The 14,973-nt window shown below is 41.8% G+C and overlaps 1 protein-coding gene across 1 annotated transcript in view; it reads right to left on the bottom strand.

Moving 5' to 3' along the window:
- PRDM16 (PR/SET domain 16) overlaps positions 1 to 14,973 on the bottom strand; it is a 342,166-nt gene that overhangs the window by 46,959 nt on the left and 280,234 nt on the right. Inside the window, exon 4 of the mRNA XM_033007817.2 lies at positions 6,337 to 6,471. Coding sequence (XP_032863708.1) covers positions 6,337 to 6,471 — 135 coding nt within the window. The remainder of the gene's footprint in view (positions 1 to 6,336; positions 6,472 to 14,973) is intronic.

Here is a 14,973-nt window from a genome sequence, read left to right as displayed (position 1 = left end):
AAGCACAGAGTTTAGGGCTTGCCTCAGAAAAACAGAACTCATGATGTGCCATCACTTGCAGCTAGCTAAGAGAAAAAAGAAAAGCACTCCAAATAGCTATTAATGGACATTTCTCTTTCAGCTAGTAACCCAAAACCAGATGAGCACTAAAATACAAACCATGACCTAAAAAAGTACTCCTAGTTCACAGATACACTCACAAATTTTACATTGGAAAAAATCCTTCAGAACTATACCGCTAATCAGCTACCACTGCCGCTGTATCCCAACCTTTAACTCCCTCGCCCCTCCTGTTTGTTCTCAGAACAAAGTAGCTTCTTGTATATAAAAAAACGCATGTCTGTTACGGTCTTTCAAGAAATGTAACACAAGCTTCATTAATGATTAGGGAAAAGTTGGATTCTGCTGGAGTCACATTAATTTCATCAAACATTTCATTATAATAATTAACTTCATCTAGCAATCATGCTACTGATGGTCTGAATTAATTAAAACTACTGCTGTGTTTCCTTTCCTTTTTTATTTGTTGTGCACCAAAAAAAAGATCAGATTTACTAATCCATTAGAACATTTACATTCATAAATCATTTCTGCTCATCATTTGTATAAGAATTCCACACCGTATAATTTCTTATTTCTCACAACAAAAGGGGCACCTCTCCTAATGACCAGCTAGTTCCACGGAACACAGAATAGCTAACGATATAACTAGGGTCTGGGTAGTGCTCTCACAGACGATAGGAAATACTACATTTCTTGATTTTTATCAGAATTATTCTAGGCATGGGGCACTAAAGAAAGAAGAAAAAAATGAAAATAAAAAAACCCAGAGGAGTCCTTTTGGAGTTTGGGCTTGATATATGGATCTGCTCTGTAACTGCTCCTGTGGATGTAAACTGGCTGTAATAGAAAGCTGGCTCTGGCTATAACATTTTGCAGCACAGAACTGAGCAATTTCATACAATTACTGAAAGTATCGATAATGCAGAACTGCAACACACAATCCCCTTCTGAGGCTGATCTCTCTCAGAGTGGAGCACAAAGTAATCAAAGCTGCACATCTTTTCCCTGAGAAAAAAGCGTTCTTCAGGCAGACACAGCTCAGGAGCAGCACGGTAAGTGTTTAACTGATTCCAATATCAAGAAAATAGATGGAGATGAAACATGTCAAGTAAGAAAAGTACATCCGCATATTACCTCATTATTTGGGTATCTTTCATAAGAAACAGCACTGTTTAGCTGCTGTACACGTTATGTCTACTATTTATCTTAGTTTCATTGCAGCAACACGTTGGTACTTTTGGGAAGAAAGAGCATTAGAGAACTGAGAAAACAGCTGCAGTGTTTACCCAAAGATCAAAAAACACACCCGCTAATTGCATCAGCGTGCAGCAGAAGTGATGGACAAAGCCAGTTCACAATGAGCTAAAAAGCAGTTGCTCTACGTTCTTGTTTTTCAAATAGTTAACTAGACCAGCAGCACAACGAAGAAACAAGGCAAATCTTTCTACCTACTGTTCACCTAAGACAACTGCCAGACTATCTGTGTGGCTGGCTGGCTCACCAAGCAGCGACACGTCAAAGTTTGGCCTCGTGTGTTTCTAGCCGGAGCAGGGCTGCACATTCTGCTTTTGTTCAGATGTTTTCCTCCTTTGGAATCGCTTTCTCTTTGTTTCAACTAAGCCCCACTGCTTTTTATTTCCTCTTTTTAAGGCACTGTATTAGATACATAGGAATCCTGAACAGAGTCACCGAATGTGTGTGTAAAATACATATAAAATATCTCTGTTATACACACGTCTAAGACGGGCTTATAAGAGGCCCGATTTTTTCCTTCACTGTAGCTCCTGTTAGTCCTTTTTTCCAATATATGCAACACAAACAAAAGCAGGAGCTATCATCCTGAAAGCAAGCTCATGGCTATTATATTTATTACATATACTCTGTTTAATATTACAGTCTCCTGAATAAGAACAGCTGAACGGCTGAAGTATTTGCCCCGTGAAGGCAGCAGTAGCAACATGAAAAAATAAAACACAAGTCCTGTATCGTTTTCCAGATGCATTTAGCAAATCATATCATTTTTCTATGATTCTTTTCCAGTCCTTCTTTAGAAACACAATTATCTCAGTCAATCAAGGATCTTCTATTCTTTTCAAATACCTATCAATTAAGAATAAATACAAAGAAAACTGACTAACGTTATTTTACATGTGACAACTGGTTTCACAATTGAAAAACAGTTAGTGAAATGTCTCAACTAATCTCTTTCTAAATAGTAGCATTTTGATCTGTAAATTGGAGGAAAAAAAAACAAACCAAAACAAACCAAAACAAACAAACAAAAAAAAAAACACAAACAAAAAAACAACCCAAAACCCCCCAAAATTCATAGGTCCAGATTCTGCTGTCAATTACTTCACTAAATATCCAGGAAAATTCTCTGTACATTCCTGGGAATGCTCCCAAGTTAAAGGAGAGTAAAGAAGAACAGAATGTGGTCTGGGGAGGGGGGAGGCGCAAAGGAACACCTCCCCATGTAAACATGTTTATTTTTTTCCTGAAAAGCAAATGGTTTTGATTAAAAGCTTGTCCTGGTTCTTATCAGCACAATGCTGCTTAGTTATTCTGTGGGTAATCTTTTATTGCAAAACCTTTCCTTTTCTTTAGGTACTTACTAACAAAACCTAAATCTTTGCGTGCCTACTGAACAGGAATGATAAAGCATTTCTCCCTGATTTTTGTGTCCCTGTTATGGAAAATATGTACCCTGCTAGCAACGTGAAATTAAATAAAGTTAAACCCAGCAGTGTTAGGACTAGGTAGAAATCAGCAATGCTTAGTCACTCGGAAAATGTGTAATGTGTTTCTGGCTTTAGGAGTCACTCTCGTAAGGGCTTGAGATCTCTCCCACCCAAGATCTCTCCTTCCTCATAGGCAGGATGCTCAGAGCACCAGCACCCGGCAGAACCCCCCCTGGAACGAACGGTGTGTGGGGTTTTGTGCTCAAGAAAGGAAGTTTGAAGTCGACGCAAATTTAGTTTTCTAAATAAATCCCACAGGGAAAACGAGGGGATTCATTTTAAAAGCATCCAATGGCCCTGGCCACGCATACACACTTCTGCAAGGAATCCAGCTCCATGCCCTTGACTTCAGTGAAGCAGTCACACGAGCAAGATTCTTCACTCGGGGGTATCGGCAGGAAGACGATCTGTAACACCCCCACACACACACCCACCCTTTTTATTAGCACGGAACTCACATTGATGATCAGCTAAATCAAAAGTAATTACATGTAAAAGCATTCTGTACCCTCCAACTAGATCTAGCTACAGTATCTGTGAAAACGTATGCTCCTTTTGCTTTGGTATTTAGTAGTTTTTGCAATCTAGTCATTTTATTTTGAGTCCTAAAGAGTTCACTTACAGGGGCCTTTTATCCAAAGGGCACCTGGGCTGCTTGCAAACTGTGCTCACTGAGTTTGACGAAAGCACGTATCAGCTCCCAGACAGACATGCTTACGGACTGTTTGACATTTTTCTTTTCTATTTATATTTGCATCATACTCTCGTAGTTTTCATGACAACCAAATGCACTCACAGCCATCTCTGTTCTTTGAAGCTGCATAATCCAGACGAATTACTATCAGCTTCAATAAAAGAAGTAACCACCAACTAACACCAACATCCTTCCAGGAGAGAAAGTAGTGAGACTCGGTTTTGTGTAGCAGCGGTGTGAGAGAAAACTTGGAATGGATAGGAAATTCCAGAACAAACATGGTCAGATTGTCTCCTCTACAAATAAGAATACAAAAATCCACAAAGATTTTAATGTGCTGCTGATTGCTCCAAATACTGCCGCCACTCAGATGAGTCCATAGGCTGTCATAATCAATACCTTAGGAAACAGTAGATCCTTACTCTGATTTTACTCCTCCCCCCCGAGCATCCAGTGCCTCTAGTTATCAATCACCATCATCTGCTGCTTTTTACACTGGATTTTTTCATTCCTACCAGCTGGCCTGATGTAAGACTCTTCAATCTTTCAGGAATGAAGGCTGAGGAGGAGAAAACATTTTGGTTTGCTACTGTTTCATTATATTCTGCACCTTTTTTTTTTCTTCCTCCTGAAGAAGCATTTTCTTGCTACCCCCCCCCCCCCCCCCCCCCCTTTTATGTGACTTTTAGCAAATTTCTTTATTAAGAAGTTGTAAAAGAATGGTCATTACAGAGAGAAAATAAAGAAGATGAGTGTGTATGATAAGCAGCTGTTCCTTCCAATCAGATTGCTGCAGGCACCAAAAGCATGCACAACACAAAATCTCCAGAAGAGGGACAAGGATAGAAGAACACGCAGTGGACTGGGCTTAGAATAAAATGTGATACAGCCTTCAGGTTTCTGGCAAATTTTGTGTGTATATATATATATATATATATAGATAGATAGATAGATAGATATAGATATAGATATAGATATATATATATATATATATATATATATATATATATCTAAGCGTTTTTAAGAACCTGGGAAAAGCCAGCAGTGTACAAGTTAACATTTTAAAAAGAAGAAATGTGTATTCATGTATGAACTCAGTTTCTTTCCCCAGTCTAAGACTTTTTTTAAGAAACCCAAATTCAAAATATTTGATTTTTCTCTTCCTTTAATATTTGTACCTTTCTACTGCTGCTGATAAAAATTCTCAGTCACAGCTTCACCACCCTTTTGCAAGGATGAATGCTGGGAAGAATTCATCTGCACAGATGGCTGAGCAAAGCCATACAGTTAAGTGAACGTATCTAGCTGGCTGAAGCTACAGTTACATGCAAAGCTCTGGAAAGTATTAGACAGCGTATGCAGCCGCATCGGGCCCACTGAATCCTCCGGGAGCCCCCAGAGTTACCCCTCGGTCCCCGCTTGCGCTCGGATGAGCCGGAGGATGCACAGGAGGAAAGCTGGGTCAGGCGCAGACTCCTGCAAACCCGTATTGTCTGTGCAGAATAAGGATGGTGAAAGACCTAAGGAACAGGTGAGGGAAAATGTAACGGCCCCGAAGATATTTATCCTGTCATGGCCCTGAAGATACTTACCCTGTCATTCTGCGAAACCGAGACGCAGGAGCAGCCCTGTGTGTGTCACAGAAAGCACCGAGCAGCTCAGAGTGTAAGACAAGGAGCTGATGATAAATGTTGGCTCTTGGTTAGGAGGCTCCTTGTTGTAAGAGCACTTGTGAGTAGTGGTGAGTGGGCACTGAAGCAATCAGCAGCTCATTTTAACTGAGCAGGCTGAAATTTAGAGCTTTGTGCTTCAATCTCTTCTAGATTGCTTAAATCACGAACATTTGTGATATTTTTGTTTGTGTTTGTTTTGGTTTGGTTTTGTTTTTCCCCACATCCAAGGTTAAGTTATTTAAAAGCATTTTAAAACGGGAACTAAGTTCACAAAGTGGGCTGACATTTTGGCACACCCTGAGCTATTCTCATTTTACATGAGCTGGCTTACTTCAGATTCACTCTAGCTTCCCTGTCAGCTACAAATTTTTAAATGTTTTTGTTAGAAGTGTATTCTTCCATTCTTGGCTCATTTTTGTGTGCATCCAGATATACCTCCTGTTTGCTATCTGGTAAGAACATTAAGACTGCATTTCTCATTTAACTTAGGTCTGAAACAGTAACTTAGATTTGAATTGTACTCAGTCTGAGGTTTGTGAAACTCCCAACTTGAATTGTTCATCTTGAATCCATTTTTGGGTTTAAGCTTCAAAGAATTTTACAAACATTAGCTAACATTATCAAAATCCTATTAATTCCATGTAATATCCCTCACCCACACCCAGACACTGCTCTACCAGCATTTCTGTAATACGCCTACTAGGTTTTTACTTCTCTTCCTCCTTAGCAGACTCCCAAACCATCTCCCACTCTCACTCCCCTCTTAAACATAGACAACTGAGTTTACAGCTTGGAATCACGCTCCTTACCCACCACTGTCAACTGGTAACATAAATTTTCTATGGTTTTGATGGCAACGAAATACCCAGCACTGGTTTCCATTTGTCTCATTGTGTTTTGTTAAGATAACCTGTGTTTCACACCAGGTGTTACCGTTTCACACGACCTTCCCCGCCACAAAAGGAGGTCAGGGACTGGACGATCACATGAATCCAGGGGTTTTGGATCACTTCGGGGACGCTGCAGCAGAGCTGCTGAGCGGATGAATCCCTTGGTTTCTTCCATTCAGTGCTGCCACTACGCACTGTCCTCTGGGCAACCCACCCCAGCATCTGTGGACGTGGCAGGGTGAGCACAGCAACCCAGTAACTGCCGGAGTCATTACCTGGTCGTTAACGTGGCACACGGCTAGATTCTGTTCGTCGCAGGAGCAGGCCACGCGGATGTACTTCAGCCAGTTCCCAGCTCCGCTCTGGCTGGCATCAATGCAGAATTTTTCATTTCCCAGGTCATCAGCAATCTGCAGAAGAACAGGAAAAGAAGAAATACATGGGTCATCTGATATCAAATGATAGCTACAGAAGGAAGAACGAAAGGAGAATTATTTGCAATGCAGGATTCTGAGCAAGAAATGGGAAGGAGAAAGCTGGATGGTATATATAATTAATAAAGGGACATATGACGAGGCTAAAATCAGGTCTTAGTCCTACTCCGAAGTTCCTGGTTAGCAGAATCCCCCAGGACATACGTCAGAGTTGTCCACGAGTAACAGGCTCAGCATTACAATTGTTACAGACACAAACACACAGTTCTGGCATCCACAGCACCTGAAGTAATCAAAGCAGATAACTTCTCCAAACTGTATTGATTTTAATGACAAGATCCTTAATGGCTCCATCTTCACATTATCTATTTTATCCTTTCATGAAGGATCATTTTGTTATTATAAATAAAAAACAACATTCCGTTTTTTAGTAAACTTTCAAAACAGGCCACTTTCCACAGTGCTGCGAAACTGTATTTTTTAAAAAAAAGCTATAACAAATGATGCTTTCATTTATATAATTACTACACTAGAAATTCACTGACAGTAGAGGATCTGTGTGGTTGAAGGCGAGATAAAATTTGACTAGTGTGCAAAAGAGGAATACTTCCAAATAAAACCCTCAAATACTTAAAGTCCAGGTGTGAAAAAAAAAAGGGTTAATTAAGGGATTGTGGTCTAAAGAAACTGCTGTTTTACCAGGAAGAGACTTAGCACTTTTTCTTTCTTAAGACAGCAAGTTCGATGACACAGAAACAGAAAAGATGCTCAGCATTCCATACCAAGGTTTGTGATGATCCCTTTCGCAACTCACTCAAAAGCACATTTTAAAAATGACACAGGGACACCACCAAAATGAGGAAAAGCCCTCTGAGTCCTGAGTATGGCAAGACTGAATTCTGCTCACAAGTGGGCCTCCTTATTACAGAAACTTCTTTTTTCCCTAGACTTAGATTTCCCTCTACCCCTACCAGACCCTGTGTCATTGCAAATTACTTCAGTCATCAAAAGCTCTTAACATGCTTTTACTAGCAATTAATTCTCTCAAAATCTCATGGGATACGATAATACTTTCCCATCTATTTTGAGACAGAGAAAAAAGCAAAGGTAGGAACAAAGGAAAGGAAAAATTAAAACACAGCGATGACAGCAACAAATCAAGTATAAGGTCAGGCTGAGAAATCCTGGAGCGACGCTGTCAGCCGAGCCTCTCGCCGGCCGGCTCCGAACACCCGCGGAGCGCAGGCCATCGGCCCCACGCCCGGCCCCCGGCCTCTCGCGGCCAGCACTCACCATTTCGGGGGCGAGCTAGGTGTATTAAAATGGACAAAGGGAAAATCATGCCACCGGCATTTGACTTCTTCCTTCCTAATCAAAATACAGCAACGAAGCTGCAGGGAAATACTGCGTTTTCTCCCAGAATACGCCTGTGTTTGGGACAGAACTGGTGAGAGAAACAACCCTCCCTGTGTTCAGCTTCATTATCCCCTGTTTGGGAATACTCTAGCAGTTGCTTACCAATTACACTTCACCAGATCTAGCTCAATGGCTAGGCCTTGTCGCTAGGATCAGTAAAGCGCAGAAGGTCAAAGATCTGCATTAAAATGATGCACAGAATTATTTTAAACAAAAACTACATGCGGCGACACCGTGCACCCAAACTGTCCTTTAGTTTTATCACGCACTTGTGAGGAATTCCTAATAAACTCCCTTTACAGCTCAAGAAATAAGACAAAGAAAAGGACACTAAACACCTGGTGTGTTCCTGCATGTCCCTGTGTTTGCAGGTCACGGGTGGCGCGCGGTACCCGGCGCAGAGCCCCAGTGGATTCTGCGGCAGCTCTGCGGATTAGACCCAGGTCTCAAGTTGGGCATTCAAAGATAATGAGGAACACACAGTTAGTGGCCACTTCAGGCAAGTTTGGCTTCGATGACTTCCTCAGAATGCAGCAGCAGAAGCAGTGATGGAGCTTAGTGTTCAATTCAACGGTCTTGGCCACAAAACATCATACTTCCTCTTAGAGAAAAACCCTGCCTTGTTCACGCCTTGCATTCCAGCTTTCTGAGTAAATAAAACAGGAGTTGCATAGGTAATGTCCTTTGCCACACTGCCCCAGTTAGTTTCTGGAGCAGCTCTATCTACTCAGGTTTGGTAAATGAAAGAGAGCTGCCCTCTCCAAACCAATATGTAATTCACATGTCAAAAACTGCATTGGTGAGACATTTTCTGCTGACAAACTTGTTAAAATTATATTAGCAAATTCTGCTTTATGTGATCTAGTTCTGAGTCACTTGTTTTGTCTTGTTCGGTTGGTTTTTAAAGCAAACTCTGACAGCAGCAATCCCTCCTCGTGTTTTCAGATGTCAGGCACGTGGCTCCTGGCTGTAGAAGGTTTCGTGATGCACCTCAGCAACGTGCAGCGGCAGCAGCAAGTCCCTGCAGAGACTCCGCGGTAGAGGAGAGGGTAAACGATGTATATTCAGGCACTCCAGAGGACTGCGGGGCAGTAAACACAAATCTTTTGCCTATTTCCATGAACTTCACGCCATGCCACCTAGTTAATCCCATGTTATCCAGCCCTGCCTCTGAACCCTAGCCCCAAGCATTTTGCCAGGCAGCCCTAACTTTCAGGACTCAGATTTTTTTCTCCAAATCCCAGGTCCCTTGTCCATCAACCCCAGCATCTTTTCCTTGTCTTGCCCCAGTACAAGGGTCTCATGCCAAAGGGTGATGTGAAAACCCAGTCAGGAACCATCAATTCATGTCAAAAGTTAAATACACATTAATCAAATCGAAGGCATATCACATGCAAAGGGACTTTGGAGAGGGTGTTTGATTGCTTTTTTTTTTTTACTGTAGATATCCCCCTCAACACTGGTTACATTTATTCAGGGACCTGATGTATTTAAAACAACCACCTGAAGATGGTGAATTTACTCTTCAGTGAACGGGAGGGGAAGCGAGACCCTCACCAAAGTCCCTGCTCTTCCCTAACAAGACTTTTTCTCAATAACTGGTGCTTTATAGATGTCCTTGTTTACCTCCCTTTGAGCTCCACTTGTAATAGTGGAGGCCTGATATATGGCAGCAGTGTCACAGGAAGCCAATTTAAGGTAGTTGGGACTTTGCAAGAAGAAACAGAAAAAGATGTGTTCTTAACATGGGTTGAAAAATTCTACTGAGTTTACTCAAGCTAAAATAACAAAAACTTCTGTTTTATCTCAGGGAACCTCTAGGAACATGGAGGTTGTCTAAAGCTGTTGACTGTTGTTGAGATTGAAGTCCTTGTCTTGGCCTTACTGACCCCAAATTAGCTAACGAAGTCGAATAGCCAAGCCAGCCCCTTGAGGGGGAGGAGGAAGGACACACCTAGACAGAAAGCAGTAACAGCTTCCATGGAAATCATTTGGAAAACAAAACTGAGATGAATTGTCAATGTTCAGCTGTGGATTTGAAGCCACTGAACAGTTTGGGTACACAGCGTATCATTTTCAATGGTTTGAATAAGCAGCAGCCCACTAACCTCCCAGGACCATTAATTTATACAGCAGCAATCAGTGAAGTTAAGTCACCCTGTAAATACAACATGGCAAACTCCAGGACTACACAAATAGTCTATTTTATTTCATAGCTGTGCCTTACAGATACCCTCTTTCATATTCTAGAATTGTTTGGTTGAAGACACTCAGATAGCTCTGGGAAAACCCAGAATTCAGCTCAAATTCACCAACTGTTTTGCAGGGTCCCTGCACAGGGCTCGACAGCTCTGCTTCAGAATGAGCTCCTCTCTTAGCTAGGAGTCACCTGAAACTCCGTGGTTTTATCTGAGTGGAGCTTTAAAACCCAAACAGGGGGTGTGAAATCTCACAAATCAAAATGAGAAAAAAAGAGTTGTATGAAACCCTGAGAACTTAAGCCCCTGTTTTTCACACACACTCACTCTAGTCCATAAATAGAACAAGGTGTCATGAACTAAGGCCCAGCAGCATCACTGAATGGTATTTTGCATATTACTATCCCTTATCGAATGGTAGGCTTCTGTTGCTATCCATAAGGAACCTTTGAAATCGGAACTGCTGGTAAACAAAATAAATGTTATGGAGGTAGAAGAAAGCGGTCAGTGTATTAGCAGCAATACCGCTGTTAAACAGCAATAAGTTATCACTTGCCAGCTGAACCACAGTGCAGTAATTATGTGAGTTCTACTATCCCATTGCATGTATTAGTAAAAGGCATTATTTTTAACTAGGGAGTTGCCTAGGATTCTTGCTAGCACATTTTTCTTTTGCAATGGCAACGGGCTGGAGGCATGCGGGCAGCCCACTGATGAGAGGCTACAATTCAAGCTCAAACAACATAATTGCACTTGAGCAGACAGACAGCCCCTAAGGTGGCAATCGTGGCAGCGTAGTGGGCTGTGGAATATCTGCACGTGGAGCTGGCACGCTCTGGGAAGAACTGCAACATGTACGAGCAACTGAAAGGCTGGCCAAGGAGCATCCCCACACAGCCATCAGGTCCCTGAACCATGGAAGCAGCACGGATCGGCAGCGGACGGTGACCGGGGAGTCGAGACACGTGGGATCAAGCACTGGCCTCCCGCTGCCACCCCTCGCGCAGACACAGGAGCAGAAACACCTTCAAAACTGTAGTTTTTAGGTGTGCTACCTTCTATGCACACTGGAGAGCCCCGTCTCTGACTTTCATTTCTTCCATGTGCTGCAGTTTCACTCGATAATTCCGAGGAAGAAACATTCATCAGGAATCAGTAAAAATCAATCACAGTGGGATGTAGTGATGTGGAACAGATTATTAGAAAAGTTGTTTAGAATGGCTGGTCTACAGTTTTACTTGTTGTAAACCCTTGTGAGTCTAGATTTATCTGGCATTCTAATTTTCAAGTAACATTATCTGCCTGATTAATAACAGCATTTTTTTCTGGGTGCCCACGATCCAGGAGCAAACAAACATAAGTATACATTAAACTACTAGTTATTTAGTCCCTGGCAGTTAAGTATTCATTAGATACTTGCAATTTGTCACAGCTACAAAAATAAAAGCAAGATAGTATCTACGAGAACACAAGGTAGTCCTGTAAATCCTGCCTTTAAATGTTCCATAAAAATATCAGTATTTGCAAAGTATTTGCCCCTCCTCTACAGCTGAAGTAGGAAATACAGGCAGTATCTCCAAGGTTGGCAATTACCCTAAATGTTAATTTACCAGGATGCTCCAATATTAGCCTAACAAAGTGTCAAACTGTCTGGAGAGGACGATTTTTCTCAGACTTGGCGAGATGCAGAGTGTGCAACCAACTGATCATACCAAGTGCCGCAGGACCCGGTACAGAGCAGGGGCATTTTTGAGCGAGTCCAGCTCTTTGTGGTTGACACGTCTAATTAAAGATCAAGTTCACACGCTCACGCTCTTTTCTGATGTTCTATATGAAAGTTATATCACAATTTTAAAAACACTGAGAAATCCAATAGTAAGCACAAATTACTATCTGCAGTATATGTTTTTTTCCTCTGTCAAATGTGCATACACAGAATAATATTCTAAGTCTCTCTTCCTCCTACCTTAAAAAAACTCCGGAAAAACAAACTGAAACCTGTTACCACATCTTCTTCCAGTTTAGACCAGAAGGAAATCAGAAATTTCCTCTGCTGAAATTCTTCAAACCAACTGTTTACAAGTCATTATCAGTAACAAAAACGATATTCTGGTTAAAGGTTTGCTTTTGGAATGCACATAAATCATTAATTTTTATATGTTTTTTAAAAGAAGCATGACCAGCGCTAAGAGACTGGTGCTCTGAAGAAAACCAAATGGTGAAAGAAAAGGGAGGCAAACAGTATTATATATGGCTAAATTAAAAATGGAAGCACAGAGGGATTCATCCCACAGCGGACTGCTGGGAGGCTCAACTCACCACAGCCACCTGGTTTGGGATGAACTCATTAAAGACTCATCTCTAGCTCTATTAAAGCAACTGGTTATTCACAGTTAAGACCAGAACTAAGTTCGCCTCTCTCAAGGACTAATCAGCAGCTTTAATCATGAGACTCTTCATCCACAGATATCCCTGTTTTCCTGGACAGGTGAAGGCTGACATCAGATATTTAGCACCAATGAAAAAAAAGATGCCACAGGAATTAAAAAAAAACAACAGAACATCCCATTTAATTATCAGTAATCTGTCTTGGTGGGGTTGAACATTAATAGCTGTATTTCTTGCTCTTTGTGCTTAGGCTAGCTTTGAAATCAGTGAGGTAGTGGAGAGGCCTCTCTGATGGGTAATTTGGCTTAGACATTAAAAGAAGCTATCAGAGGAAAAGGAGGTGGGAGGGGAAGTAGGAAGATAAGGGAGGGGAGAAAAAGAGAAAATAAATTTATCATTAGTAATTGATAGCATTTTTGCAAGTCTAACCCCATTATGTGCTGATTTTCCAGTCAGGTGCAGGGCAATGTGTTTTACCTTCTTGATTACCTAGATCTGAACAGAGGCATCGCTGCCCACGAAGCTGTGCTCAGTGCAGGAACACTCTTTGTCTGTCTTACCCTCTCCCCAGGTTAAACGACAGGCACTTGGGGACTGACATGTGCACTTGCAGATCTGTTGGCAAAGGAAGCTTTCATCTGGATTGCAGCCTGTGGGCATTCTCATAAAGTTAATTATTGTGGGAGCACTTCCTCTGCCTCATCTCCCTCTTATCAGTTTTCCATTTTATCCCTCCCAATCATGGATTTCTCATTGCTTTTTTTATACTGAGCATGCCAAAAACTAAATTAATCTTTTTTTCCCTCTCCTGCAGATGGTGAGTCCAGTATATACTTTTATTTATTAACCCAAGACACCTCCCATCATTTTTGTCTTCAAATCCAACAGTTCAATAAAACATTCTCAGCTCCACTCCCCTTCCTAGCCCATAACGGTGCTATGATTTTCTCTTGCTGAGACATTTGCTATCTTTCCACAGAATGCTATCTTTTCCCCACCCCAAAGTCCCCAGTCCTTCTCCTCCTCAGTCTATCTGGCTAAAACAAATGCATCTTCACGTTCATTTGGATTACAGGGGTTTAAACTGGCACATTGCAGAGACACGAATTTTGGATCCCGACCCTGAATGCTGGCTGCGATTGTGGTTCAGACTCATCTCCATCCAGCCAAAAGGAAATGGTTGTCATGTTCCAGGACTCACTTTGCAGCTTCATCTGCTGCCTGCTGAACAGCATTCAGGATCTGAATCCAAAAGGCTCATTGATCTTGCAAAAGCTCTGTTTCATAATTTATTAACATCAGAAATGCTGAGTTATGAAGCAAAAGTTATGGAAAAATTCTCTTGAACGTTTACAATTTTTTTTGCACATCATTTGAGGTTTCCTGCTTCTCTAATTTGTGGGCTCTCTGTTGGGTTGTTTCTTTCACGTTTTAATGGGCAGCGTCCAACATTTGGCCTCCGCAGAGGTGTGCTGTAGGACTGGAATGCCTAGGGATCTGTCGTCAGTTAGCTTAATGGATTCCTAGTGTGCATGAAGAAACGAAGCAACCATGAGTTTGCCATCAGTGACCCAGCGTCCTGTTGCTATAACATCCCTCCCCAGAAGCCGAAAGTGTAATAAACCTTCTCATCCCATAGTTGCAGGATCTGCCTTTGACAGTTTGGCTGATGTACGCATTTTATTTGGCAGGAGTTAGAGGGAGATTTTTTCCTTTTTTTTTTTTTTTTTTTTCCTTTTTGCTTTAATGACCCACAAGCTGATTTAGAGCAATAAACTGTTGCCATGAAGTTTTGTTGTGTTTCTTTTAAATAAAGGGGAGGGAGGGACCGCTACAATTTATGACTTTCAGAAGTAACTGAAACAGAAAGTCCATTCTTGCCACAAAATGAAGAGAAAAAGACTTCATCCAGAGAAACACCTCTGTCAATGTGTAGACACGAAGCCTAGATGAACTCGTAAATTCAGCACTCTGCCTGCAATTAAGCAGGCTTCCTGGTGATTTGACAAAGAGTTAATGAGAAACGTGTCAGACAAAAACAGGTCATAGCACTGAAAACCGATGGGAAGAGCAGCTGAGCCAAACCCAACTTGTTTGCTGCCCCCAGCTTAGGGCCACAGGAAAAGCTCTAAGTATATTCAGCGAGAACTACTTTTTGTCGCACACAGTAAATTTCTTGTCCAAACGTAAAGTCCTCATGCACAGCCTGGAGCCAGCTCCCCGTCTCCAGAAATGCCAGATGATAAGGAGAGAAAATGCTGTTCCCTGAAAGCCTCTACCTGTGTTTTACCTTACGTGCGTGCGGTAGACCTCTTGCCGTCACCCGAGCAAACTGCTCGTCTCCAAAACACTCATGCACACCCCCAGGCTGCATGTAGTGCAGGGGACCCCAGGTTCAAGTTCTAAGTGTTATTAAATGATTGCAGGAACAGAGAACTTAACTGATCTGTGACTGACTTTCTGGCTCCGCGAATGG

The sequence above is a fragment of the Tyto alba genome, unplaced genomic scaffold (genome assembly GCF_018691265.1).
Source record: "Tyto alba isolate M040663 unplaced genomic scaffold, T.alba_DEE_v4.0 Super-Scaffold_20000042, whole genome shotgun sequence".
Lineage (NCBI taxonomy): Eukaryota > Metazoa > Chordata > Aves > Strigiformes > Tytonidae > Tyto > Tyto alba.
The sequence above is the reverse complement of the archived record's forward strand: the minus strand, read 5'-3'. Positions and strand labels throughout refer to the sequence as shown.